The sequence below is a fragment of the Drosophila montana genome, unplaced genomic scaffold (assembly GCF_035044405.1).
Source record: "Drosophila montana isolate Dmon_TW-CO22-7 unplaced genomic scaffold, ASM3504440v1 contig_1505_1, whole genome shotgun sequence".
Classification (NCBI taxonomy): domain Eukaryota; kingdom Metazoa; phylum Arthropoda; class Insecta; order Diptera; family Drosophilidae; genus Drosophila; species Drosophila montana.
The window spans coordinates 3,258,134-3,284,657 of NW_026996452.1; the positions used below are offsets into that span (position 1 = coordinate 3,258,134).

General features: G+C 38.9%; 3 protein-coding genes and 1 long non-coding RNA gene across 8 annotated transcripts in view; 1 reads left to right on the forward strand and 3 right to left on the reverse strand.

Moving 5' to 3' along the window:
• bnl (branchless) overlaps positions 1 to 26,524 on the forward strand; it is a 76,440-nt gene that overhangs the window by 35,292 nt on the left and 14,624 nt on the right. The gene's annotated exons all lie outside the window — the stretch shown is intronic.
• Positions 989 to 1,954, reverse strand: LOC135434792 (uncharacterized). The gene is made up of 2 exons (XM_064691485.1): positions 1,723 to 1,954; positions 989 to 1,660 (listed from the first exon to the last, which is right to left on the reverse strand). The coding sequence occupies exons 1-2, from the start codon at positions 1,877 to 1,879 to the stop codon at positions 1,038 to 1,040; spliced, it is 780 nt and encodes a 259-aa protein (XP_064547555.1). The 5' UTR covers positions 1,880 to 1,954; the 3' UTR covers positions 989 to 1,037.
• On the reverse strand, positions 5,347 to 5,946 carry LOC135436442 (uncharacterized). Its single transcript, XR_010437529.1, has 2 exons — positions 5,782 to 5,946; positions 5,347 to 5,724 (listed from the first exon to the last, which is right to left on the reverse strand). It is a non-coding gene; the product is annotated as an uncharacterized LOC135436442 (long non-coding RNA).
• LOC135437667 (microfibril-associated glycoprotein 4-like) lies at positions 8,995 to 10,859 on the reverse strand. Of its 2 annotated transcripts, XM_064695711.1 has the most exons (4): positions 10,724 to 10,859; positions 9,797 to 10,668; positions 9,587 to 9,733; positions 8,995 to 9,524 (listed from the first exon to the last, which is right to left on the reverse strand). In XM_064695711.1, the coding sequence occupies exons 1-3, from the start codon at positions 10,787 to 10,789 to the stop codon at positions 9,619 to 9,621; spliced, it is 1,053 nt and encodes a 350-aa protein (XP_064551781.1). In that variant the 5' UTR covers positions 10,790 to 10,859; the 3' UTR covers positions 8,995 to 9,524; positions 9,587 to 9,618. The 2 variants fall into 2 exon arrangements, with proteins under 2 accessions (XP_064551781.1, XP_064551773.1); XM_064695703.1 differs by lacking the exon at positions 8,995 to 9,524 and having other exon boundaries at positions 9,566 to 9,733.

A 26,524-nucleotide genomic window follows, 5' to 3' on the forward strand; every position in this document is an offset into this window, starting at 1 on the left:
TATATTACACAACAACAAAATTCTAATAGCATGCGTGCCACGAGACGTGCGTCTGGTATCGGGTCTGGCACCGTCACCGGCACCGGGCATCGGGCATCGGGGCATCGGGGCATCCACTATAGTAGTATAGTATGCTATACTATCTCTATGCGGCCGGGCCATTGACTCTCCCAGTGGCAGACGCTTTTATTTAAACTAATTGACGCCCGCCGCTTAACGCAAGCCATATGAAAGGTGTGCGTGTGTGTGTGCGGGTTTGCTTCGCCAGAGGTGCAATTGGAAAAGTGTCAATTGCCAGGAACTGCAACTGGATCTAGGGGGGATGTGCGGGGCCATACACCGGGCAATTGATGCGCGTCAAAATGAACAATGAGTTTCAATTAGCTGGCACGTTGAATTCCTGCAATCGCCATTTGTGATATGCCTTGCAATGAGGAAGTCTGAATGGTTTGCTGATTGAGCTGAACGGGTTACCCGCCCGCACGCCAAGGGAACAGGCCGAGCTGCGGCAGTTGTGGGTGCTTGAACTTGCCACAGCATATTTTCATAATAAATGTGTGTGTTTGTGTTTGTATAGGTGTGCTTCAAGCTAAATACGGCTTGAACTTGAGTTATTAATTTGTACGTTTTCGTTGAATGATTGCACATTAAATCGATGGATTTCCTAATAAGTGTGCGAGCTTGTCTTAGATTAATTTTCACAACATTTTTGGAACATTACTGTGCCGCACGTTGAATGAAAACTATGGAAGTTGCATAATTTTTCTACGCACGGTTGACGATTAACTTTATTGCCCTTGTTCTTATTTCAACAGTTCGTTAGACCAGTGTTGCATAACGTGATTATATAATGAATATGTGGATACAACCATCATACTATCATATGTTAAATACTAAAACTATGCTAACTTTAGTAACTAGCAATACATGCTTAGCGCATTTTCATCAATATTCCCAACCATATTCATACCAATCAGTCATGGACATGTGAACTCCATATATGTATGTATATACTTTATATTAATATATGGGATAGTTTAGTACTTGAAATTGGTGTTGAATAAAGTGTTGCACACCCTGGTGGCCACAATGCGGCGTGCCAGCTTCTTGGAACGTCCGACGGCGGTAAACTGTTGATCGTCGACGGTGATGATCATGCGATGCACGATTACGTTCTGTCCATTGTTCACCTCGAGGCACTCGTACTTGAGTCCCGGTCGCATAAGGTCCAGCACGCTGGCTGGATGCATATTATCCCAATTGGCTGGCAGTTCCTTTCGCAGGGCGTTCGGCGCATCCTTTTTGGCCTCCGGTTTATCCTGGCATTCCCAGTCGGCGTACAGCTTGTGTATGGCAAATGAGGCCAACTTAAGCATGGCCAAATCTTTATCGTCTTCTTCCTCATCGGAGCCATTCTCATTGGATTGAGCCATTTTAGCCTTGAAATAATCGCGCAGCGCTAGCTCGCAAACCCGTTCCTTGGCCAACTTCTTGGAACGGCCATTGGCCACGTATGTCTCAGAGTTGAAATTGATGCTGGCCTTAAATCCACCCTCGTCCCCGCAGGTTATTTCAAAGTCGCCGAGCGAAATGCCCTTGAATTCCTTGAGCACCTTCACAGCGCTCTTGGGCACCATCAATCTGGATAACTGATTAATTCCTGCGTAGGCGATGTAAGGCCTTATATTGCTTTAAATGAATCTACGGCTTTGAGGTACTTGCCCAACATCTTTCTGCGCTTTATGCCCAAATTCATCAGTGATAATTTAGGATCCTTGGCAGCATTACGATTGAGCTTTAGCTTGCCTAACTTGGCCTCTGCAGCTCTCTCGGACTGCCAGGATCCTGGCTCCGATTTGTTAAAATAGCTACAATCCATTTCAGGTTTTTCGACGATTTTTTTGACGAAAAACTGCCCTAGCTTCTTTTCACTTACAAAAGCTAATGAAAAGTACAAATTTTGTTGTGCTGAGCAGAGCAAAAACATTTACAACGCCGTCTTTGTGATTTTTTTTTTTGTTTTTCAAGAAACAAGTGGACAACTCTGTTGTTTGTGAAGACATGAATTCGATTTTTAATTTATTTCAATTCAACACGAATAATAACATATATCTGATATAAATTTATATGTAGAAAAATAAAATTGTTTGTCCTGTCGGTAAAATTCCACCCACAATTGTGAAAAATTGGCGAAAGTGATTTGTATAAATCATCTTCGTCTTCAAACTAATTGTCGAAACCATTTGTTGGGTGGCAAATTCAATTTGAAGCAATAAACTTGAGTCGAGATATATATATCTGTATACTATATCTTTATTTTCAAATTTAACCCCAAATAATTCTGATATATCCATTCAAAAACAGACCTTTTCGCATTAATATTTCATTTGCCTTCCTTGTATCTACAAAGTCTTCGAGTCTTTCATGAAACAATTCGTCCGGAAATTATTGACCTTTCCATATGGAAAATTTCCGCATTGCCAAAATGCCGCATTTAATTAACGCTGATTCGTATTCCATTAATAAATCGCACATTAATTAACACATTTTATGAGCTGGCCAAAAGTGAGACCTTTTTAAATGCCTACCGACTAATTTCAGCACAATTCTAACTCAAAGGCTTTATGAGCCGAAGTCACTCTATACCCCATATGAACCCGTCCATTAAGATCAAACACTTTCGCCAGACAGCGGCAAATGCTTCCGTGGCAGAAAAGGCATTTTATGAGCTAAGAAAATGCCTTGCACCGGAATGAGGAGGCAAATTGACTGCTGGCCGCACTTGATTGCAACGGTGCAACAGGCAACGTGCAACGTGCAACGTTCAGCGTGCTACGTGCAATGTGCAACGGGCTCAACTTGTTTGTTTTCAATGGCATCTTTTTTGTGTGGTGGTCATTGGGCTAACCGCGGGGCTATAAGACTGACAGACCCGCCCAATGCCTATGGCCATGCTATGGTTTTTAACGAGCTCGCTAATTTGCCAAACACCAAATGCGGCCTTTTATTATTTACACGGCCCAAACACACACACACACACACACACACACACACACACACACACACACACACACACACACACACTCATATAGAGACACCCAAGTCGCCTCGTCAAGTGTGTGTAGGCGATCTTGCCATGGTTGTCTAGCCAGCCAATTGCCACTTCAAATATCGTTTAATTGAAGAGCAGATAAACTGCTCGAACTGCGCCACAATTCGATTTTTTTATGGCCGCCTTTTTATGCGAGTGCAGGCAATTGCATAATGAGCTGTTGATGAACTCGGGCAAAACCACTGACCCACTAAGAAAGAATAAAGAAAAAGTCATGGAAAATTGGCGAACTTCAAATGCTCTTGCAAAGCGCCTCGGGCAAAGAAACAAAAGACTTTGCCATAGTCTTGTAAATTTATCAATTGATATTTTATCGCAAAATCACATATGAACGTTAAATTATTTAGTATTATATATTTGATTATATAACTATTAAGATTAGTTTGGAGTATATATATGTATAAGAAGTCAGGAGGATTCCGGAAACAAATCTCAGGCTAGGGGCTATATATATTAATATAGGAAATACATTTATATCAAAAATCGATCTTACTTGACTCTACTAATCATAACTATATATCAACGAAAAAGTTTTTAATTTTACAAGTCAAGCGATGCATTGTCTACAGTCAAAAGCAGTCTCTGCCTTGAGAGTCGAGATTGCAAAGAATTAAATGATATAGGGACTTGGTCCAGTTAATGATATAACACAATAACGACTTTCAAAGCGTTGATAACATGTATATACTCTTCTCTTAAGGGCATTTAAAAGACAAGTCAATAAACTTTCAAAATGCAGCCCAGCTGCCAGCAAGGGAAAACTTTGCCCACCCACGTGGACAGAGGACAATCAATTTAAAAAAAAAATATCCACAAAACGTCCAATTTGGTCGCATCAAATTGCTGGCTACTTGCGATTTTGGACAGACAGACTACGGACTCCAGACTCCAGACTCCAGACTTGGAGCTCTGACTCAGTTCTGTCCTGTGCCAGGTCCCGCTGTGCGACAATTGAAAGTGGGGCCCTGGGGCCGTACAACTTGTTAACTTGTACTTGCAGTTGTTGCCTGGCTTTCTTCTCTTTTTGTTGTTGTTGTTGTTCTTTCTTTTCTGTTTTTCTTTTTCGTTTTGCCAGCAATTGTGCAGTTTGTTTCGATTACTTCATTTGCTCGTTCGTGCCACACAAAACAGTTCTCTGTGAAGCGTGTGACCCAGTTTGGGCCTGCGCATAAAGGCCAAAATTTGTAATGGCACAAAAGAAATAATATTATACTCTACATAAAATACGAATTGCACCCACTGAAATCGTGCACCACTAATTGACCACTGTGCCCACTAATATCGCATATCACTAGCTGGTCCCATAGGCCATTGTGAATATGACCATTTAAATAGGTGGCCAGAGAGCGCTGTGCATTGTGCATAGACATTAAATTTATGACCGGGCCCGTCTCCAGTTGCGCATTTCGTTTGGACAGATTGTTGACAAATGTCACGGTAGTTCGCATTGTCCGTCCTCAAATGTGGGGTGCTATGCTAATTACCAGCGCAACAGCTCTGACAGCTCTCTGACAGCCTGTTCGACTACTGCGCACGCCCACACACCCAGATTCAGAGTCAGTTTCAGATCCAGCCAGACGACGCCGTGATCTATGGGTGCTGCCAGAGACTCGGCCAGTTTGCACGTCACAAATATCACAATCAAAATATATATTTAAAACGTATTTTTTACACCTTGAAAATGTACGTACATATTTGTCAAATATATAATAAAATAAATAAATATGCAAACATTCTATACTGTTTGCTAGTCTTGCAATGTCAACGTGTAAACCTTATCTAAATGTCACCGCAACGCACCCATTTGATAATACAGACATTAATTTATGCGCTTGCATAGTTCTGCTTCAATTTGAGTGCTGAAACCTAATTAATCAATTTTCTTGATTTACAAAAAGCCACTTAAGTAGGGATCGCGAGCTCCCGTAAAACAAATTTTTTATGATCTTAGTTAATGTTTTAAAGTCTAGTCCGAGAAAATGTATCAATTCTGGGAGCAGAATTCTATTCATGGTTTGCTTTCGTAGGCGAAACTTCAAAGTTGTAGTTGTTGGTGCTGGCTTAGCTGGGCTTCTGTCTGTACGTAATTTACAGCACTGTTTTTAAGCAACACTAATCACCCATCAACGCTGTTTGACACTGGCACGCGCGCCCGCATGTAACCCATTGAATGTTGAGCTAAGGAGTTTATCATATGCATCCACAAAACAAAAAAAAAAAAAAACAAACGAAAATTGAATTTTCCTTGTGGCGATAATCAGCGAGTGCTTAACTCGAGTCATTCAACATGCACAAGTTGCATTTTATTTTTAAATGTGGACCGTGGGTGTTCCTCGGAAGTACCAGCTGCCTTTCTTTTAATCTACTTCTCTTCTTTTTCGGGTTACATCCAAAGTGATGTACTTAGAGGCCCGCCTCAATAATGTGCCATTAAAGTATTAACAGCACTTGGTCCACAGTGGGTGTCTAAGCCCAGCAGCTGCCAGCCTGCCCAGCTGGCTAGACGACACTTCAGGTTTTGGAGTTGCTGCCTGTCTGCCTGGCCATAATCGATGAGTGAACATTTGTAGCTGTGTTCTGAATGTTGTTGAGGATTTGCGCTTAAATAGACGCTGAAAAGTGAACATCAATCAGCGCAGAGAACTGTTTACATGTCTTGGGGTATCTACTATGTAACGTATCCAATTTTTAATTGCTTTGAAATTCTTCGACAAGCTGACAAGCCTTAGATACTGATCTCGAAATGTGGCTCATCGCTGCCTAACGGTGGTTTTTTGATTAAATTCAATTCAATGTGATATATATATATATATATGTATATATACGAACGCCAACACCTACCCCCTAGCCTACCCCAACCTAATCCCTCTTTATGGACCCGCTTTCAATTTGATTTTGTTTTGATTGCGTCTCTGAGCGCCTGGCTACCAGTTTTTCCAGCGGCGCCTGTTGAACCTGTTGATTTGCCTATCAGCATTTGTCGTTGTCGTTAATGTGTTGTTGTTGTTGCTGTTTTTTCTGTTGGGCTGGCTTTCCATGGCATTGCCACACAGTTGGCAAAGAAACCAATGCCTATCTGTGGCATTACATCAGGCCGGCCAATCGATATTTACATTCATCTCTCTTTCTCTCTCCGAAGTCTCGCGCAGCCAGATTTTGATTTGGCAGATTGATTTGTATCTTGGCCAGCCTAATGAAGACAAATGTCTGGGAAGTCTGGGCGGTCTTGAGGCTGTTGCAGCTCAATTGATATGTAGCCACAAAATTAATTCCACTAATTGAATATTTTTGTTAAATCAATGAACAAACGCGCTAAGCTTTCTTTTGGCCTGGGCGTTAGATGTTTTTCTTCTTCTAGCATGCTTTAGGCCAATATATTGCCTGGCAGCAGCTGTCTCTCGTTTGACAGTTGGTAGAAGTTTTTGGCGCATTATTGTTACGTTTACTTTTTTCTTTTTGTCTGCCCCCCTTTGACGCACGCGGCGTATGCGCAATTTTATATCATTTTGCTGAGACTTTTGCGTCATTGCCGTGAAATTCTTTCATAGATTTAATTTGTTTGACAGCTTGTATAAAATAATGCTCAGGTATAGTTTCCACAGCACATGAGTTGAGTGAAGCAAATAGATATATTTTTAAATAAATACATTTATTTCTTTAGTTTAAAAGGAAAGCCAACTAGACACTTTTTTAAATAAATCGATATAAAAAAACAACATATGTAGGAATATTCGAAATAAGTTTATTAAGAAATTTAAGTTTTTTTTTGTTTTAAATAAAACAGTTTTGAACAATCATAAATTGCCTCTTAACGGCAGGCCCAATCTCTTCAGTTGCTAATTGCCTTATGTTAGGCCTTAATTTATCTTAACGATAGCTAATAAAACGCAAGTGGAATTTTAAAAAATGTGAATGTAGAGCCATATTTTTGTTTAACTATTGCGGCTTTCAAAATGTTTTAATTATTATAATATTTATTTTCTTATCGTTGTGCTGCCTGAATGACTGAGCTATCTTTCACTTTCGTGCATAATTATTTTTCGTAAAGCTTTTGATTACAAATTTAAGCACTTTAAGCCGCAAAAAGTTTTTTTTAATTTATTTTAAATAAGTATTTGTTATGCTGGCTATTTATTAATTGAATGAGTCATAATGAAATATTCATATTTTTGAATTATCTATCTATATATTATCTATCTGTATCTATCTATACATTGATTTATATATCAACTATTTGGACTGAGGAAATGATTGCTGATCAACTCAACTCAACAGCTGAAACATCGAGCTAACAAGCGAGAAGTCGCAATCAATATAATATTAAAAAACATATATTTTTTTAATAATAATTTTTTAAGCACTTCGTCTTAATCTCAGACACTTCAATACGTACTTTACGTATGCCAGACACGGCAATATATCAGAAATATATGTATATTTTTATTTGCCTAAAAACAGAAGGGAATCACTGTGAGAAGCAACCGTTATCTGCTGTGGAAGCTCATGTGATCTCTGGATCACGTTGAACACAAATCAAAATGAAAACTGACCACAGATGTATGTGGGCTGCCACATGCTAATAGAAAAGCACTCTAAGAACAAAAAAAAAATAAAAAAAGAGAGAAAAAAAAACTCCAAAACAAAACGCGTTACAGTTTAGGTGTGAAAATCAGCCGGAAAGGCGAGCAGAAGATGGCTAAAAAAAACGTTTGCAGCTGCCGAACAAGAAATTGCAATTTAAACGCGATAAATTAAATGGAAATGGGCAAGGGAATCAGGAATTGAGAATTGGGCATAAATAATGCGCGTTTCTAGCCAAATTGACGCGGCGTGCAAATGAAATGAAAATTGAAACGAGAGCCGAGTCAAGTGATAAATCTTTCTATTAGCCAAAGTGCGCATGTAGACGTAGGCCAACAACTGTAGCATTAACTGCCAGCAGCAGCAGCAGCAGCAGCAGCAGCAGCTTTGTTAGCGCCGCCGCCAACGCGACTGCAGCCTGGCGATTTTAATCGCGTCGCCGCCGCCAGGCTCGACTGCATAATTTATAAAATCCATTTTAATCAGCGCGCGCGCTGCGCTAAGAAATTACTTTGTCTGCATTTAAATGGCAAAAACAGGGCCAAGTGCTGAACTTGGCCCAGCGGCAGGTGTTGCCGCGGCCAGGGTCTGGGGCCGTTTTGAGCCTGGCTCTCTCGATTCTGGCCAGTACGTGCCGTAGGTGTGTTAATTCGAGCTGATTGCGTAGCGCATTGGCCGCTTTGCTCATTGAGTTGTCAGTGCGTTGTCTCCGCCTTGCCAACTGCTCCATGATAAATGGCCCACAATTATGTCGGCTGCGTCTATATCTACGGACATCGATGTTCTGCATCGGCTTCTTCTTCTTTTTGCTGTTTGGTTCAAAGGCAGCACAGCCGGCAAACATAAACTAAATGAAAAAAAAAAACCAAGGCTAATTGAATAAACACGCCGAAACGCGCGAGAAAGCAGCGTCTGGAAACCTATTGTATCTATGTATCATAGGCTACTTATTTGTCTGTCATTGTGAGTGTACATGTGTGTGTATGTGTGTGTGTGTGACTGTGTGTGTGTGTAGTTATCCTACCCACAAATTGACACAAGTGGCTGCCAAACAATTCTCACACATTCATCCACGCACGCACATTTTCGAGCGTTTACAAACGCGCGCGTTTTCTTAGTTGTGCTCTTTAATCAATTTGATTTTATTAAAATAAAAAAATTGCAGAGCTTGTATATTTGGCCATATTTAATTAAAGTAATTTTTCTATTTTGATCATCTGTTTGTAGACATTATAAGACAAATTTTTATATTAAAAGATTTTAGAATAAAACATAAAAATATGAAAAGTAGGTCTATAATTTTTTTTTGGCAATTTAATTGTCGCATAGGAATAGTATCTTTTTAGATCTTTTGCCTTATTAGGTTGTTAATAGGTATTTTTTTATTTTTAACAGCTTTTTCGTTTTGTTTTCAGTTAAGATATATTGATATTGAATATAAATCAGCTTAGATATAATATTAAAACTTAAATTTAAATCTTTTCTAAGTGGAAATGCTTTTTATATATATTATATTATATATATTTTGAGTTTGCTGAGCGTCGAACTAACAAACGAGAGGTCGCCGGTTCAAATTTAAGCAGAATATTTTCATTTTGTGTTCTTTTTTCATTTATTTTTTATTCACAAAAAAGAAAGCAATAATAGTTTTAGCATATAACTATTCATCCTGACTGACTTAAATTTTCAGAGTACTGTCCTTTTGGCACACATAACCAAGGATTTGTGGCAAGTTTTAAGAATATATTTTAAAAAATCGAAACTAGTAGTAAAATTGTGAAAATCATAGAAACTGCAGACATATCTCTCGGAATCGACTGTTAAAAATGATCTGGAATTTACAAATATAATTTTTTTGTAGTTCGAAATGTCGTCTTCAAAGCAATTACTTACACATACGAAATATGTTTTATTTTATTGTATTATTAACCCATATTAGGGCGAATAAGCATTCTTATTGCTTTACTCGAAATATAATCTGTGCAGTACATGCTGTCTCGTTTATCAGAAGCATTTTCATAATATCGCCCATTAGGATTGCTTGAAATTATAGGATCGACCACATTGAAACATATATAATATTTTAATAAATTATTTACTTACCACCATATATATCTTAACGAATACCAAAAGCCTCCATGGTATGTCTTCGAGTGGGCCTGAGAACTGGTTTCCCGGTCGTAAGTGCTAAATTCATAATCCAAATGATAATACATCATGTCTATAGTGCCTTTCACTTCACCCAGACTTTTCAGTTTGTAATTTTCGACTTCGCTACCAATATAAAAATTATTATACCGAGCCCAGCGGGTACTACCATTAAATGCCTCTATGAAAAAATACAACTCGTAGCGCTGATAATTGGTCAAGTGATAAATATTTTCTAGACCTAGGAAAAACTCTTTATCCAGATTGCCGAAACCGTTACGGTAATCATCCCAATTTCTATAAAAATCCTCTGAGCCATCAATTCTCCGTTGAATGAGAGTCCAGCCAGGTCCTGCAGTTTGACCATCGCACATTACGCGAAAAGGACTTATACCGGGAAGGTGAAGTGTTTTAATGCCTGTATAATAGCCGAACGGAATACAGCTGGTGGGCTTCGGTATCTCAATTCTTGGGGTGGTTTCCCCAATAGGATTTGCGGATGTCTTCACCAGCCGAGACCGACACAGCTGTAGCTGGTTTTCAATAATGTTCGATGGTGATAGTTGATTATTATTATTATTGTCAACCATTATTTTAAGGATTTCTGCGGTGCTCTGTAGTTGGGCTATTCGATGTTGAAGGTTCAGTTCAGATTCATTGCACCTTTCGTTTGTGCAGTTTTTATTAAGTAGCAACTCGTTCGCTTCCTTTAGCGATTTTATCAGCTTATCTTTGTACAGATCCTCAGACAGTTTTAATTGAAGCCAAACTAGCTTTTCTTCCAGTTCCCTCTGAGATTGTAATTGCACTTGCAACTGATCTAGACTCTTTAATAATGATTTAGTTATTATCTTTTGTATATGCTATTACAGTTCTAAATACCATGTCCTGAGCCCCGATGGCTGCCAGCAATAAACCCAGCAAGACAAATGTGATCATTAAATCCATTTTATACACTTTACTTTTAACAGCTTAGACAAGTATTTGCCTTCAGAGTATAAATGAGCTTTAAATGAACTAACATGTAGCTTATATGTGATTGGAGCAGAGCATTAAACTGTATCTGTAACTAAACATAAATTTGATATGGGTTTAACTCCCGGAAACATAAATGGCTCAATTTTTTATACCCTGGACCAATTGAAAATGGGTATCCTGGATTTTTGAAATGTATGTAACAGACAGAAGAATATCATCGAAAATTCCATAAATCAGTTTCAGTCGCTCTTGGTCAGCATCATCGTCTGTTTGTCTATCCGTAAGTAAAAACGAGTCGATCTCAGAACCTTGAGACTTGTAACTTGAAGCATAGGTTCTCCTGGTGCCCGCAAGTTGATTTCGAAACATCTCCTAGTCGGCGACTCCCGGCTAAAGCACCCTTGACTTAACTCTCGAGTTTTGGATGTCAAATTAATGCCTGAAAATGATTTATATAACTATTAAAAGCCTGGGCTTGTCATAAACTATATATATATATATATTTTTAGAAAATAAATAATTTAATATGGCTACTAACTGTAACTATGTATACTTAATTCGTTCGAGCTAGAAACTTCAGATTTATATAGAGATATATACTCCCTTCTGCTACTCAGTTCTTCTGTGGCAATTGGAGAGAGACAGCAGCAGCAGCAACAGTTATTGATCTTGTCGCTCTGTCACCAACTGTGGGTCAGTTTGTCAATCTGTGGGGCAATCAACGATGCGTGCCGCACGCATTTATGTGTTAGGAGTGTTCCTTCAATCGATGCAATCAGTAGGAGCTCGACTTTCAGTTGAGTTGCCCTTCTGCCATACTAACTTAGTGGCCATTTTATGTTTGATTATCAATCAAGCGGCAAATCAGCGGCAAATGATAGGCAATTGGTCGGGTTGGTGCTGCAGCATATACATATATACTATGTATATATAAATGCATACAGCTGATCATTATGCAAAATTCTGTGGCACAACAGGGTCATTAACTGGCCACAAAAGCGCGTTGACTTCTGCGGTCAAATTCATAAATCAGCTGCCCTCGAACGTAAGCAGCCGACTCCCCTCTCCTTCGCCGCCCAGGCAATTGAGCTGGAATGCAGCTCACAGTTCGCAGCTCTTGAGATAGATCGCAGCGCAGTCGCAGTCGTAGATAAATTGATGATACGGGCGGGCAGGCGCAGCTGACTTCTACTTCGAAAGGTAAAGATCCATTGACTAATAGTGTTAGATTCGCGCACGGCCGATAAGCGTTTTGTTACCAGTCCCAAAACTAGCTCACCAATTGTCATCAATTATATTGATTAATAGTATTTCAGCAATACTAGGCACCGGCCCCTCCGGCTCCACACTCGAAAATAGTTGTATTGCGACTTTTTTTTTTTTCGAGTGCGCGTTCACTTTTATTATTGCCATTAAAAATAGTGAAGAAAAAAAAACTGCCATGCTAAATATGTCAATGCTTATCGGTTATTGGCCCGCAAACTTTGTTATTTTGATAAGAATTCCTGCGAATCGCGCGGTCAGCTAAAGCTAATTATGTGTCCAATTGGAAATTGTCAGCTGACTTCCGCTGACTTATGCAGGCGTTAGCTTTAAGGCAGGTCATGTGAACGCCTCTCACTTGGGTAACATTTCTCAAATGCACCGTTTGTAAGAGTTCAGTAGTATGAGCACTTAACCCAAAATGTTATCTCAAGCAGCTAGCTATAACTATTTCCGGTTTAAAGGCTTTGCAGTTAAGATAAGGCGGTCGCACACGTGTCTACGGATAAGGTTTGAACTGGCACGTAGATAGAACTGTTTTTGGTGCGCTTAATTGTGCTCAAAATATTAAATAGAAGACAGGCATAATTTGTTTTGGCTTTGCAAAGTTTTCAACTTTTTCAACTTAAAAGTTGACATTTGAAATAAGTTTGTTCTATAAATATTTATAGCTTCAAACTCTACAATATTATGCTCTTGCATGTCTTGGGGTTTTCCTGCGATTGCTCGCTCCAACTGAAGCGCTGCCATTTGATGGTCTGGCGAATAATTTCAGCTCCATTTCCCATTAGAGAGCGCATAGACAAGAATGCATAAATAATTTTCAAGAATGCGCAGTTGTCGACGCACATGTGTATGCCGCACACACAGAGTTTTGGCATAAACAAAAGGCCAAACCGGAAGGCGGCATAATGAATGTGGCACTCGAGATCTTTGCAGTTGGCTTTTATGTGGCCGTTGTACATTATGGGCGGTAATCCAAGAGTGCGCCACTTAATTATCAGCGCAGATACAAAAGTATCTATAAGTTGTACTTATTATGTATGTACTTTATGACTACAGTAGTGCCTCGCTTTGCAGCCTCTGGCAGCTGGAATTGTCAACGTCGCTGCTGTTGCTGCTGCTGTCCCACTCAAGTGCATTTTTATGATCGCTCATTAAATTTATGGCTTTTAATTTGTCGGCCTTTGTGCGTGCTGCGTTGATAAGCGCCCATCTCAATAACAAATCTCAGTCTCAATCTCAGACACCACACACACGCACGCACCGCACTCAAGTGCTTGCAGCTTGTTAGCTAGACACATCAAATGATTGATATTTGTTGATGGTATTTTGTTGCACATTTTTGTGGCAGCCGCAGCAATTTATGTGGCAGGAGTATTAACATTTTTTCAGACATTTAAGACACGCTTCATATGCCTGGCTTAAGGCCAAAGAAAGCGTGTGAAAATAGCTTTTTATATCTTTTAATTGCATTATTGCTCAAACTTGCATGTGGGTGGCAACTCTACAGTTGCAGTGCTGCCAATCTGATTATAAAGGAGAATAACAAATTTCAGCTCTTAGCCGAATTTATTGAGCGGGGTGTAAATTGCAGGTTTTAGAAGCTGTGGGAAGAGACTAAGTAATAGAGTGAATTATAGTTTTTAATTATAATTCAATTGTTTGCTAATCATATATTTGTGATTACTCTAGAGTTGCAGTGCTGCCCATTTGCTTTAAACAATTTGCTCTCACAGCGATTTACAGAGAGTAAGGTGTGATAAGGGAGAAGAAAGAATTCATATATAAATATCAACTTTTTTTATATATAATTCTTGATTTAAATAGATAAAAAATGTTTATGTATTTATGGTAAAGAGCAAGCATAACTATAACTATAAAGACTTTTTAGGCTTTCTAACAACATTTCAGCTTTCATGTGACTCTAGACAGAAAGGAAAAGAGAAGTGCAAGACATAAAAAAAGCAACTATATAAAAACCAAGCAAGATTATAAAAAAAAAAACAAAGAAAAGAATTAGCTTATGTAGGCGTGCTGTAGGTGGAAAAGAAAATCCATGAATGAGAGTTTCAGTTCAAGTTGATTGCATTTATAGAGCGAATAACAAATGAAGTATAATCAGCCTAAGGTTCTACTATAGCCAACTCGACTGCAAATTACAAATTATTACCTACAGCTGTATCTGCCTCTGGCAAGCATTAAAGATTAATAGAGTGACATATGGAACTGGCGAGGGTATAGAATATTCGTTGCAATGCTACACAAAGTCAGCGCCATGCACTCAATACTTATCATTCGAATATATATTTATTGCAGTCTTAAGTACTTTTTTCGAAATTTACGCACTTGCTCCATTGACCGACTTCGTACGGACGCAGTTCATGTCTCGATCATATAATTCAAAGTAATATAGGCTGCCCCTCTACATTCCCACTCCACCAGGCAAATCCTTGCCAAAACACGTAGCACACAATCAGCTAATTGGATGTGTGTGTGTGTGTGCGTGTGTGTGTGTGTGTGGGTGCGCTTTGGTGTCGTCGCATTTTGTGGCATTCATTAGCATTTCGAAACGGGAGCCTCGCCCATAAGCGATCTTTAATGGGTAGTACGTGTTGCGGATTTCTGTAATTAATGTGATCCGTTGTGACCTTAACAGTGTGTTGTCAGACTGATTAAAAAGTGTTGGGAAACAAGTTGTAAATGCGCGCAAATGAAACGGAAAACGGCGAAAAAGCGAAAATCCCAGGAATTTCAAAAGCTCATCGAACGGTTTTATTGTTTTTATTTCTTTTTTAATTTATTTTATTTTATTTTATACTCCCTATGTTGTCATTTATAATGGACAATGCTACCAGTTGGGTCCAGTTGTCAGCCTAATTAAAGCGAACATGTGCCAAGATCAATGTCGATGGCGCCGCACCGAGTCCGTGCCTCGCCCGCGCCTGTATCTCACGGATACTTTAGCGAATGCAAAAGTGTTTTTTTTTTTCTTTTTGTAAAACTGCAAAAATTAATTTATGCCATATTCATATATGACTTGTTTGCGGCTTAATTGCGTTTTTAAGAAAACATTTACTGACAAATTGACTGCCCCGCACAACCCCCCCGCCGCACTCTATATTAAGCGAATTATGCGCGTTTTGCATGCGATTTATGCACAACATGCGAATTTCGATTGTTGTCGTTTGTTATTGCCTGCAAATGGCATTGAACTTTCGGGCTTTGGGGGCTGAACATATTAACTGAGTTGTATTTATATGAAATCTATACGCTGACAGCCAGTCAAACGCATCCGCGAAGAAATCTTCAACTTAATCTAAATAACTTTAAAGCAGCCCCACCTTTTTGCTATGCTAATGAAATGTTTGCAAAGGAGAAAGAAACCTTTTCTTCTACCATGAATCCTCTAAAAATGGGTAAATGGCTTGGTGAAAATGGATGTAACAGGCAGGAGAAGACATCACCGAATCCCTATGTACCCTTTACCCTATATACCCTACTGCAGATCGAGTTTATGGCGTGTTGTCGATATCTCAACGCATTTTCATAATATCGATAAATATCGATTCTGATTTAAGAAAAACTTGGGAACTATGATATGATAGTTGCACAACACTTTGTTGGCTCTCGTAAAGTATATACTGATTAAAATTATTTCACATTTCGATCGGACTATAAGAGCCGAAATTAGCCAGCATAGGGCAAGGCTGGAAGAAAAAGAAGAAGTATGTGCAGAGAAAAAAGCTTGAGCTAACGGCAGCTTGGCACTGACACAGGGTATTTACTAGTCGTGCACTCCCAACTAGACTACTCTTACTTGCTTTTTTTGGTAGCGTAGGATGTGACAGAGTCGTGAGCTGCTCATAACAGTGAAAGAGCCGCCTTGATGAGTCGCTTAGCTAGGCCCAAAATAATGTCAGCGATTTGCATGCAAATTGCAGCAAAGTTTTGGTCCTATTATAATTTCGTTTTTTTCTTATGCACATAAGGAAGTTGTGCTAACAAGGCCGTTAAGGCCATTAAACTTGGGACAGCAGCAGCAGGGTGGCAACTCTGGCAGTCAAAGTGCAAATATGTGACCCGCCAGGCGACGCCCACACATTACTCAAACTCACGCCCAGACGTGAACTACAATTCAATTCAGAAAAGGTCTGCGTTGCCCTTTTAACCGCAGTCTAATGAAGCTGAAGCTGGAGCTGCAGTGGAAGCTGCGGCTGTAGCTGCAGATACTTTGGGAGTATCTCAGCGTTGCGGCTGCGCGCCGGGCTAAATTTAGCGGCAGTCGCTGCCGCTGCAGCCGCCGCCGCCTACGATAAATCAAAGTTAATCAGATCTAGTTTCGATTGGGTTTTTATGGACGCTTTGCGGGCCCGCATTGGCCACGCCATTTAAATTAGCTGCCGGGTTATTTATCGCATTGTTGCCGCTCGCAGGTTTCGTTTAGCGCCAGGATGCCAAACGGACAGACGCACAGACGGACGGCTGTGGGACAGTGGGACGGCCAGACATGACGGCTCAGACACAAAGGCCCAGACTCCGCAACACAAGACAAGGCTCGAATGGTAGCCGAGTGTATCTTAGAGGCCTAAAACGAAACGGAACGGAACGGAACTGCATGCCTGCCAATGGCTAGCCGATAATTACGCATATTTTGTTGCCTGTTTTGATGGCGCTCTTTATTTTTAGTCAATTTTTTTAACTTATGCCCTCAGACCCGCAGGGTATTATAAACTTGTCAAGCAATTGGCGAATAGATTAACACGCATATATTGTGTACTTGTTAAAGTTAGCGAGGCAGTGAGATTTAATCGGCCTTTGTCAATAAAAACTTAGTCTCTACAAATGTTTGCCAAAATATTGCTTAACTAGAAAAACAAATTAACAGGCAAATAAAGTTAAGGAATTTTGTATTCAATAGTTTTGAATTTTTTAAAAATGTTAAATTAGGAACTATTTTTGACATCTTTTTTCGATTTTCAGTGAGAATTTCCCATGAGATCTTTTTTTCAAGGAAGTTACGAAATTTGAATTGTTTTTAAATTATAAATATGCCAATTTGAACCTAAGATTATTGTAGCAAAATGATTCCGTTGAAGTTCTAGAATTAAAATAATTTTAAATAAAGGATATTAAGTTTCATGAAGTATCCGTAATAAGAATATGGAATATATTTTTAACTAGAAATATTTTAATTTAATAAAACAATTTAGAATATAAGAATTTGGTTTTAAGCAACATTTTTCTTAAGTTTCCTTCAAGATCAAGAGCAAATCCACTTCGGCGTGTTAATAATTAAGCCGCTCAGAAAAGTGCTTAAAGTTCAATTTCTTATATGTGAGATCGGCCATCGTTGGGTTTTTAGTAGCTGTTAAATGGCAAGATACACAGTCGGTGGTCCCGAGTATCGATGCAAGTGCTTGGCTTGTTTTTAACACCCAGGCACGTTGGACGCAGACGGACGCGGAGCAAGTCCCAGTTGAAGCAGCAAGTCAAATGGGTTTCAATTTACACACTTGTCGCCTGCTCCTCGAGCCGCTGCTTGCCCACATATTTGCCCAGTTGAGGATTGGCAATGGCCTGGCCTGGCCTGGCGTTGTCAACGCCTGGGCTAAGGCGCTTATTTATTTGCTGTGAGCGAGAGATAGAGAGAGAGAGAGAGAGAGAGAGAGAGAGAGAGAGGGGAGGAAAATGTATCGTATCGCAATTATAAATCAGTTTAAGTCGCTTGTGGAGCCCCTGACATTAAGCAATGAAACCTTTGAGCTTTGTTTAGCTTTGTCAAGTGGGCTGGGCTAACTGTCCCCCCTGTCAATCCTGGGTCGGCTTTCCACGCTCCGTGTGGCACCTTTGTTTGCGCAACGCTGCCTGCTGCCTGCTGCCTGCTGCTGATTGCCAAACATTGGGCCAATGAATGAACAACTGAACAAATGACTGATTGCCGACGTCTGACGCCAACAAGCTATCAGCGTATCTATCAGCCGCAGATCTTAACAGAACTCACACGGATCTCTATCTCTATCTCTCCCTCTATGCATATGTCTGTGTTTGCTAATAACTCAACAGCTAATCAGCGCGCTCGTAGGGGTGAGACGGAGGGGGCGTGTGGCAACGCAGCGTGTAGTCCGCAATTAAACGAGCAGAAATGTATCTTTGTATCTTTTATCTGGCAACTGCATCGAGGAGCAACAACAAAAAAACAAACAGCACAACACAACCGCCAGTTGTAATTGCCAAAGCCCATGCAGAGTTTCGGCTTGCCATGTGCATTAGACAAATCAATTATGCTGTCCCGTGTCTTGCTGCCCTCCTGCTCCCCCCAACTGCTCCCCCCAACTACTCCCGGCGACTATTTTCTTTTATTGGGTGCGGCCAAAGTCGTGCCGCAGATGCAAACACGATTGTCCCGAGACTATCTAATGATTGCTCTTGTCACACGAGCTGTGGGAATCAGATTAAACTTATTTACGCCACAAAAAAAAGTTTTTTTTTATATTTTGTTTCTTGTTTTGCAAAATATATTTATAAAGAAGAAAGCGGAAAGTTTTTCTCCTTAAAACACGAAGTAATCTAAATAATTATGAAATTGCACTTAAGATTTATAATCTTATCTTTTATTATTATTAAGTGGATAACACGTATTATGCAAAAGACACGTGTAAATTCATAATATCAAAAGTTATAGAATAAATATAATAAAAATAAACATATTATTAACTGTGCGAGTTTCTGGCAATATTTCTCATTTTCTTCTTAGACTGTAGAAGAGAGTGAGATCAAAGTTTTTTGACATTTTATAATTTGTAGAATTTTCCGAAGAAGTCTGTTTGGTATGCAAGTATTTTTCACTATCTTATAGCTCAGCTATCGCAAAATCTTAGTACGCATAAACATTGCAGCTTGAGTGAAGTTAAAGTGAATCGAAAAGTGGTTCGATGGCTGCGCCGATAAGCTTCAAATCGTCTTGAGTTACACAGACAACCGTCAAATCCGAGTGTTAGCAGCTCTACTATATAGAGCACTCGCAATCGATTCATAAGTTAAATAAATGATGAGTGTGAATATCAGAAATGATTGCTAAAGGATTTTCGCTTAGTCTATGGAAAATGGGGTTATTGACGCATGTTTTGGCCGCTCGGCGTGTTTGGTTGGTTTTTATATACTTTTGTTTTTTTTTTTCATTTTGGCGTCTGCTCGCAGAAGCTATAAATAACAATAAAAGTTGCTTAGAAATCAGAACAGAATAGAATCGCGCAGAACTACTTCAGAGATGCCACGCAAGGCAATGCGGTTTTTGGCATGTGATTAATGCCTGTCCGTGCTGCTCAGTTGTTGATGCTACCGCAAGGCGAGCATTTTTATGGGGTGCAAGAATAATTATTCCAAAGAAAATATTAATAGAAATGAAAACAATCAAATTGTTGGGCTAAGTTCGGGTGTGCCTGTGTGTGCTGGTGTGTGTGCCTGTGTGCGCGTGTGGCATGCCACATTGGCCAACTGTCTTGACTTTATTTTCTTGCGGCAAGTCAATAAACAGAACCAAAGCAAAACACGGCCAAAAACTGGTAACACAACGAAATGCAGTAGAAAGCGCACAAATTTTCATTCATGCCACAGTTTTTCTTCTTTCTTCTTATTTTTTTTTTGCAGTCCTCGGCTAGGTGTCGAGCTGTAATTTGCATAAATCACAATTACCTGTCAATCGATAAACGATCTCAACACGCGCGCAAAGTGTGAAAATGTCCAGTTATAGCCATAACAAGCAAAAACAACAACAACAACAACAACAACTTGGTGGCAAGTGCTGAATGTTGGCCGCGACGCATGACAAATGCTCGAATGCTCCATGCTGCCAGCACTGGACACTGGGTGCTTTGGGGGTCTGGCTGGCATTGCGCCAGACCTCGTGTATTGTTAAACGTTTTCCAAATGGGCGGCTTTTTATTGCAGCCCGAACAAAAGACGGCAAATGCGACTGATTGCACAGTAGGCGAATTGTTGTTGCTGTTGTTGTCGCGTGTCTACAAGGTGGTCGCGACATTAGCTGACAATGCATTTGACAAGCGGCTAACAAGCAATGGGGTTGCCAGATCAACAAAGTATTGTCAGAGTGCTGGAAAGCGATATATTTATTATGATTTATGAATTTGCTTTTGGTAGAGAGCTAACTTAGCGACTGCTTTGGGCATTGGATATCAAAATATAATTAAGTATTTCTGATAAGCTCAGCTATGTGTACTTCAGTCTCATAGTTATAGAAAGCAATCACTTTGAGTGTCTGTTTAGATACACAGTTAATTAAGTTAATTAATATGTTAGATACAGATATATCTTCATATTTTGTGTGTATCTTTAAAGTAAAAGCCGCACAGTTTAAACAGCTCTCTCCCTCTATCTCTCCCTCTCTTCGTTCGCTTCTTTTATCTGCATATGTTAAAGTACAGAATTTGTAAGTTTGTCAGTTTGTGATTAAACATTCTGAATAGATCTTTAACATGGCGTAAAACAACAATCCCTGACTGCTGCATCTTTGATAATCCTCCCGTCCACCCTTGAAAATGCAATGTTCCCACAATCTTTCCAGCTGGCATTCACTCGCCTCCCCCAGGCACTCACAGCAATATTCATTTAGTCAAGCACTCATTCAATCAAGCGTGCCAAACATTCAGCTTATGGATTCAAGTGTAAAATAATACAATTTCATGCCGCATTGTGAGGTCAATTAAAGCGAACATTTAAATAATAATTAAGACCGAGGCGTAACCAAAAATAGAAAAAAAAAAAATGGAATATGGAAAGAAAACGATATTATAGAATCGAAATTTTATAATAGCTTAACACATCGTAAAGATTTTCTCAGCCCAATAATATAATGCCGTATAACGTAGAAATTTTTAATGGAAAAAACTTAAAGCAGATGGCCGCGATGAAAGCCAAAATTTTCGTCATTTATGATGCATGTCGGCGACAATAAAGCCGCTAAAGATAGATAGATACTTGCTTTAGATACTAGGCTATTGAGCAATGGTCTTATCTTAATTTATTTCGTATTTGTTTATTTTGTTGTTTTACAATTTTTGTGTGCATTTTTGGAATTGGAGCAAACACTTTCACTCTTCATTCCATGCTTATCGATATCTTTTGATAGGGCCTGCATACGATATGTATTTGTGTTTTTATTTGTGTCTATATTAGATCTGTATTTTATTATCTGCTTTGCTTGCTTTTAATAGGCACTGTCCCGCACACATTGACACATTTCTTATGGCTCTATTATGAAGTTTTATATTTTTTGTCTTTTAATTGTTTTTTATATTTGGATAACAGCTTCATTGAGATTGCTTATAAATAACTTGATCTTGAGTTTTAGTAATTTTTACTTTTTTTACTTTAATTAATGGGCAATTACCAGAAGTTCGTTATAGATTCTATGGAATTTCTGATATTATTTATGAGCTCTGGCTTTTATAAAGACTGACAGCGGTCAGCTAATAAAACACGAATAATAATAATAGACATTGCTCTCGAAACTATAAAAACACAACTCACTCAGCTCAGGTTTGGGGCACTTGAAATACGATAGTTTTCTTATAGGGGAAATTGTAACCTTATATGAATTGGTCCGAGAACCTGCTCAGGGTATTTAAACTGAAGACCACACTACGAGGAGCAAATGAAGAGACACAACAATTTACAAGCCTATTATGCTGGAAAACACAAAAAAAAGATACTGTATCTGAAGCTGAATCTGTAAATTAGTGTATGTGTGTCTGTAGATTCAAATGTATCTGAGTCAGAATTCGCATCAAATTTGTGAATGTTTCTTTAACAGCAAATGTATCTGAGTCTACATTTGCAAATTGTATCTATAAATGTATCTGATGCTGCAAATGAATTATATATAATTAATAATCCATATCAGCATCTCAAAAATGTATCTATACTTTTATGCATAACTGGATCTGTCAATACATTAGTATCTGCATTTGCGAATGCGACTGCTTGTGCACCCATAAACGTATCTGTACGTGCTTAAATGTATCTGCATCTCAGCCTATAAATGTATCTGTATCTGTTTCCTTGACTGATGAGGTAACACTATAAAAGTTTTGCTGCCTTCGTATTTGTTTAAAATTTTAACTGCCCCTGCCGCGGAGGCGGACGTTAAGTTTGTTTATCACATTGTGTCAGCTACTTGCAGTTTTTGCTTTGTGTTTGTATCTTGCAGATACATGCATGCACACACACGCACACTCACGCTCGTTACGCGCTCGTGTTTTGCTGTGGTGTGAAGTGCGAATTACCAACAACAAAAACAACAACAACAACAGCAACAATTTGCATTTGCGTTCAATGAGCCACTGACCTAAGTCAATATATTTTGCTTTGTGCCGGCCGTGTACAAGTGTATCTGTAGCTATGCCCTGTAGCTGTATATGTATCTGTATCTGTATCTGTATCTGTATCTGCTCATGTATCTGAAGTAGGTGTGTGTGTGTGTGCGTTACCCGGCGTTCATTTGCGCCGATAATTATGACGTGTGCGCGCAATAACAACAACAACAACAACAACGACAACAACGACAAAAATTGCTGACGTTGCAGCGTTTGTTGTCGTTGTCGTTGTTGTTGCCGGCCACTCGATAAGCGACAACGTCGCACTTTTCATTTTTATTTTGCTGCTCGGCTTCGATTGCAGCGTGCAGCTCGTTTTACAGATACATTTTTTCGCTACGTTACAATTACACACGAATTTCAGCTGTTGTTGTGGTCCGGCCTGCTAATTTATTTGCAACATTTGCTGTGAATTAATTGCAAATGCAGCTAAGCGCGCTTTGCGCTATTTACGCGCGCACAAACACAGCTGCAGATACAAAATGTATCTATGAGATACAATGTTGGATTACAAACACACGCACACGCACACATACACAGAGCAGCCAGCAGCATTACACGTGCGAGCTTAGCAAATGGAGCGCATGAATTGGCCAAAGTATCTGTAAGTTGGGTTAGCTGTTGTATCTGTGTAGCTATTGGTGTTAGTATCTGCATCTATATCCTCTAGCTGTATCTGTATCTGTGCATCACAATTTGGGGAAGCATTAGCTGATTATAACTGCTTTGGCTGCAACAATTCAACTCTAACCAATTGAAATATTTGCTTTTATTTCGAGAGAGTGTGCGAGTTGAGGGAGCTTTGCGGGCTGGGTGGAGCGGTAGCATGTCAAATGTCTGGCGGGTTGACAGCTAAATATATATATTTGCCCCTTGACGTTGACAAGGCGACAACTTGGCTGCACGCACAATAACAACACAACAACAACAACAATTCGTTGCGCTCCAGATTCCAAGTATTTACATGTTTAACATTTACATCTATATATATAAATACATATATTTGTGCCCCGAGCCGTGTCATATGTGTGTCAGCAGGCAGCTCCAATGCCAATTCTTTTTCGGAGTACCACGCCGAAACGAACCAAATCCAATCCCATGACATGGCTAAATCATGTCAAACTGACGCAAATGGTCCCGCCCGCAATACAAATGGAAACGCTTTGAACTTTGACTGCAGCTTGAATTTACAATATTCAAATCAATTGGTGCTGCTGTTTGGGGAGCTATTAGCAGCTCTCCGAACTAATTTCTTTTTTGTGGGGGGGGCTACATGGTTGGTTGATTATGTCAAGAATGGGCGACAGTTTCTGAAGTTTCGGTTGTGGGAGAATTCTGCTTGAAACTTTTGGTTCTTGAGAGTAGTGCGATATCAGAGTCTGATATTTATCAACTATACATATATTAAAGATCACTTTTCTGATCATAAGTTTAAGAATATAGAAAGCACTTTTTAAGCAGCCTTCAGCTAATATCGGCTATGTAGTTCTGATTGCAAATGTTTTATTTTCCTTGATTTAACTGATATTACGCATATAAATATTATCAAAAATTAAATTAAATTGCTTCTATTAATATTTTTCAAAAAGATTTTTTAAGAAAATTTCAACGTCAATATTTTCCGGAAGTAGTTTAAATACATTTTAGTTTGATTTAGGCTTATATTTTTAGGAAGCTTCTATAATATTTGAAGCATATTATCTTACTCAATTTAACTGAATTTTAAAATATCAGGCATAATTTAAATTATAGTTATATCGATTTGAATTTAACTTTATTTGAGTTAATATTTTTATGAATCTTCAGGAAAATCTTTCGATAAAACCTAATTTTATTCAAGAATTTCGAAAAGTTTAATTTCATAGAAAACATTTTCGAATTTAGTTTGATTACACAGAGCTGCCTTGTAGAAAATATTATTAATGAATTATATTTATAAATTTTATAGAAAATTAGATGAATATTTTCAGGAAGCTTCTCAGAAAGAAGTTTTAGTATATATTATATTTATTTATTCTTATTGTTATTATATTTATATTATAACATTATTATATCAGAATAATATTTTCAGGAAAACCTTTGAATATGATATTTCAGTTATCTTAACTCAAGTTGTTTTTTTAGAGAGCAGAAATCATATAGAAAAATTAGAAAACATAATTACTTTTAATGTTTATATTAACTGTCCACTTAATATGAAATGCAAATAGAGCAGATAATTTTGACAGAATTTGTGTTTACAGCTTGGGGATTAGCCTCTAGTCTTGCCGAACTTTTCAGGGTCAGATACCAGTTGCAGCGGCTGTCAACAGCGCTCAAAGGCGGCATAGGACAGCAACTAGTTGCCGCTGCACTCAAGTCGTGGCACAGTGTGTGCCAAATATTTGCATACCGCATCAAGACGATCTCTCTGCCTCTCTCTCTCTCTATCTCTCTGCCTCTCTCTCTGTCGCTTAAGTGCTTCGAGTGCCTACACTATCGTCGTTATCATAATGTGACACATTAATGCTGTCATTAAATTTATAACAAAGTATGCGAAAAGAGTCAACAAAGCGTCCGATAAGACTTGCCGTACGAGCTGTTATTATTGTGGGCGTGTCACGAATGCGAGCCGCCCCATTTGCCGAAGGCCTTTGACTGCAGCACGCTTCGTGCAGCTTGGCTAATAGAGCGTCAATTAATTAGCCGCTGCAAATTGTCACAAATCAATTAGACAATTTGTCAGCTTTTTGATTTATGCTGCAAAATCTAAAAGATACTTTTCATATATGCAAGTATATATATTTGTATATCTTTTAATTACATGTGCGGCATGCAGACAGGCGGCCAAAATGAACTGTTATAAGCCGCATGTTTTGCACGCATCGCTGTCAAAGCCCAAAGCTGTCAATTGCCATTTGGTAGACCCGTTCGCCAATACTCCCCGCCAGCCACCAGACCGCCCAGCTGCCCGCCCAACCGCCGACCGCCCGCCTGTCAGCGCTCGCTGCTCCAATGTCTGGTTAGACGGCATTTTTTATGCCACAAAAAGAAAAAACAACGAAAAAAAATGTAAAAAACACACCAAAAATAGTCGCTACATAGAATCCATAAAACATTTTTAGCATTTGCAGACGTGCGGCTTTTAAAATTGTCTGGCACACAGTGAGATACAATTCTTGTATGCGGGCAGCAGACTGTCCGCACAGACTGTCATCAAGCGGAAGTCTTTGGTCGCGCACTTCTGGTGTCAACCGATCGAAGTTTGCCTATTATATGGGTTAAGCGAATGATCAATGGTCTCTTGTGGTTTTTCCTTTTTATTTTTTTTTTCGCTGATTGACGGCGAAGATCTGGCTAAAGTTGTTCTTGGAAGCGTTCAAGATCAGTAGCTAGCAATAAAACCAACACGAACTGACACATTGACTAAGAATAATGGACTGCAAAGCATTATCATTTAATATGAGAAGATGAGAAGTCTTTTTCGAAATTAGTAACAGTTTATCTGTCGTAAATCAATCTAAAGATCTTCAAGAAACAAGATCAGTAGCTGGAATAAGATCTACGAGATCATAATTAACATAGAGATCTGTCGCAACCAAAAACTTGTATTATACCGAATGTAGACTATCAGAGATCGTGCTTAAACACGCTCTAAGTAGAAACAAGATCTGTATAGATAGACAGATATACTAAATCTGCTTTCTATCGTAGAACAAGTTGAACTCAAGGTCATTAGCTGATCAAGAAAGCGTCTCTTTTGCTAACAACAAAAAAAAAGGACCTTGAAACTTAAAAATATCAAGATCAGTAGATCACTGAAAATTGACATTCGCAGCCTTGACTTTTGAAATATATATAAATTTTAATTTCATTTTTGTCTAGAAATAGTTTAATCTTAGATTAGGATCAGTTGATTTAAGCTACTGATCAGGTGTTGCTTAGTTAGTTCCTAAGTTGATAATTTCGAACAACTTGTGATTTTTTTTAAATTGCTTAAGAACTTTTCATGTTGTAAAAGAGCTTTGTAAGCACTTTACGCAAAGCTTCAGACTCAAGGCTCTGCTAA

Bases quoted from the DNA above. Each gene is read 5' to 3' on its own strand.
- LOC135434792 (XM_064691485.1), bottom strand. From the start codon at position 1,879: ATGGATTGTAGCTATTTTAACAAATCGGAGCCAGGATCCTGGCAGTCC. The intron at 1,661-1,722 runs GCAAGTACCTCA...TCGCCTACGCAG, and splicing joins AAAGCGCAGAAAGATGTTGG to GAATTAATCAGTTATCCAGA.
- LOC135437667 (XM_064695711.1), bottom strand. From the start codon at position 10,789: ATGGATTTAATGATCACATTTGTCTTGCTGGGTTTATTGCTGGCAGCC. The intron at 10,669-10,723 runs GTATTTAGAACT...TCATTATTAAAG, and splicing joins CCATCGGGGCTCAGGACATG to AGTCTAGATCAGTTGCAAGT. The intron at 9,734-9,796 runs GTAAGTAAATAA...TATAATTTCAAG, and splicing joins TCGTTAAGATATATATGGTG to CAATCCTAATGGGCGATATT.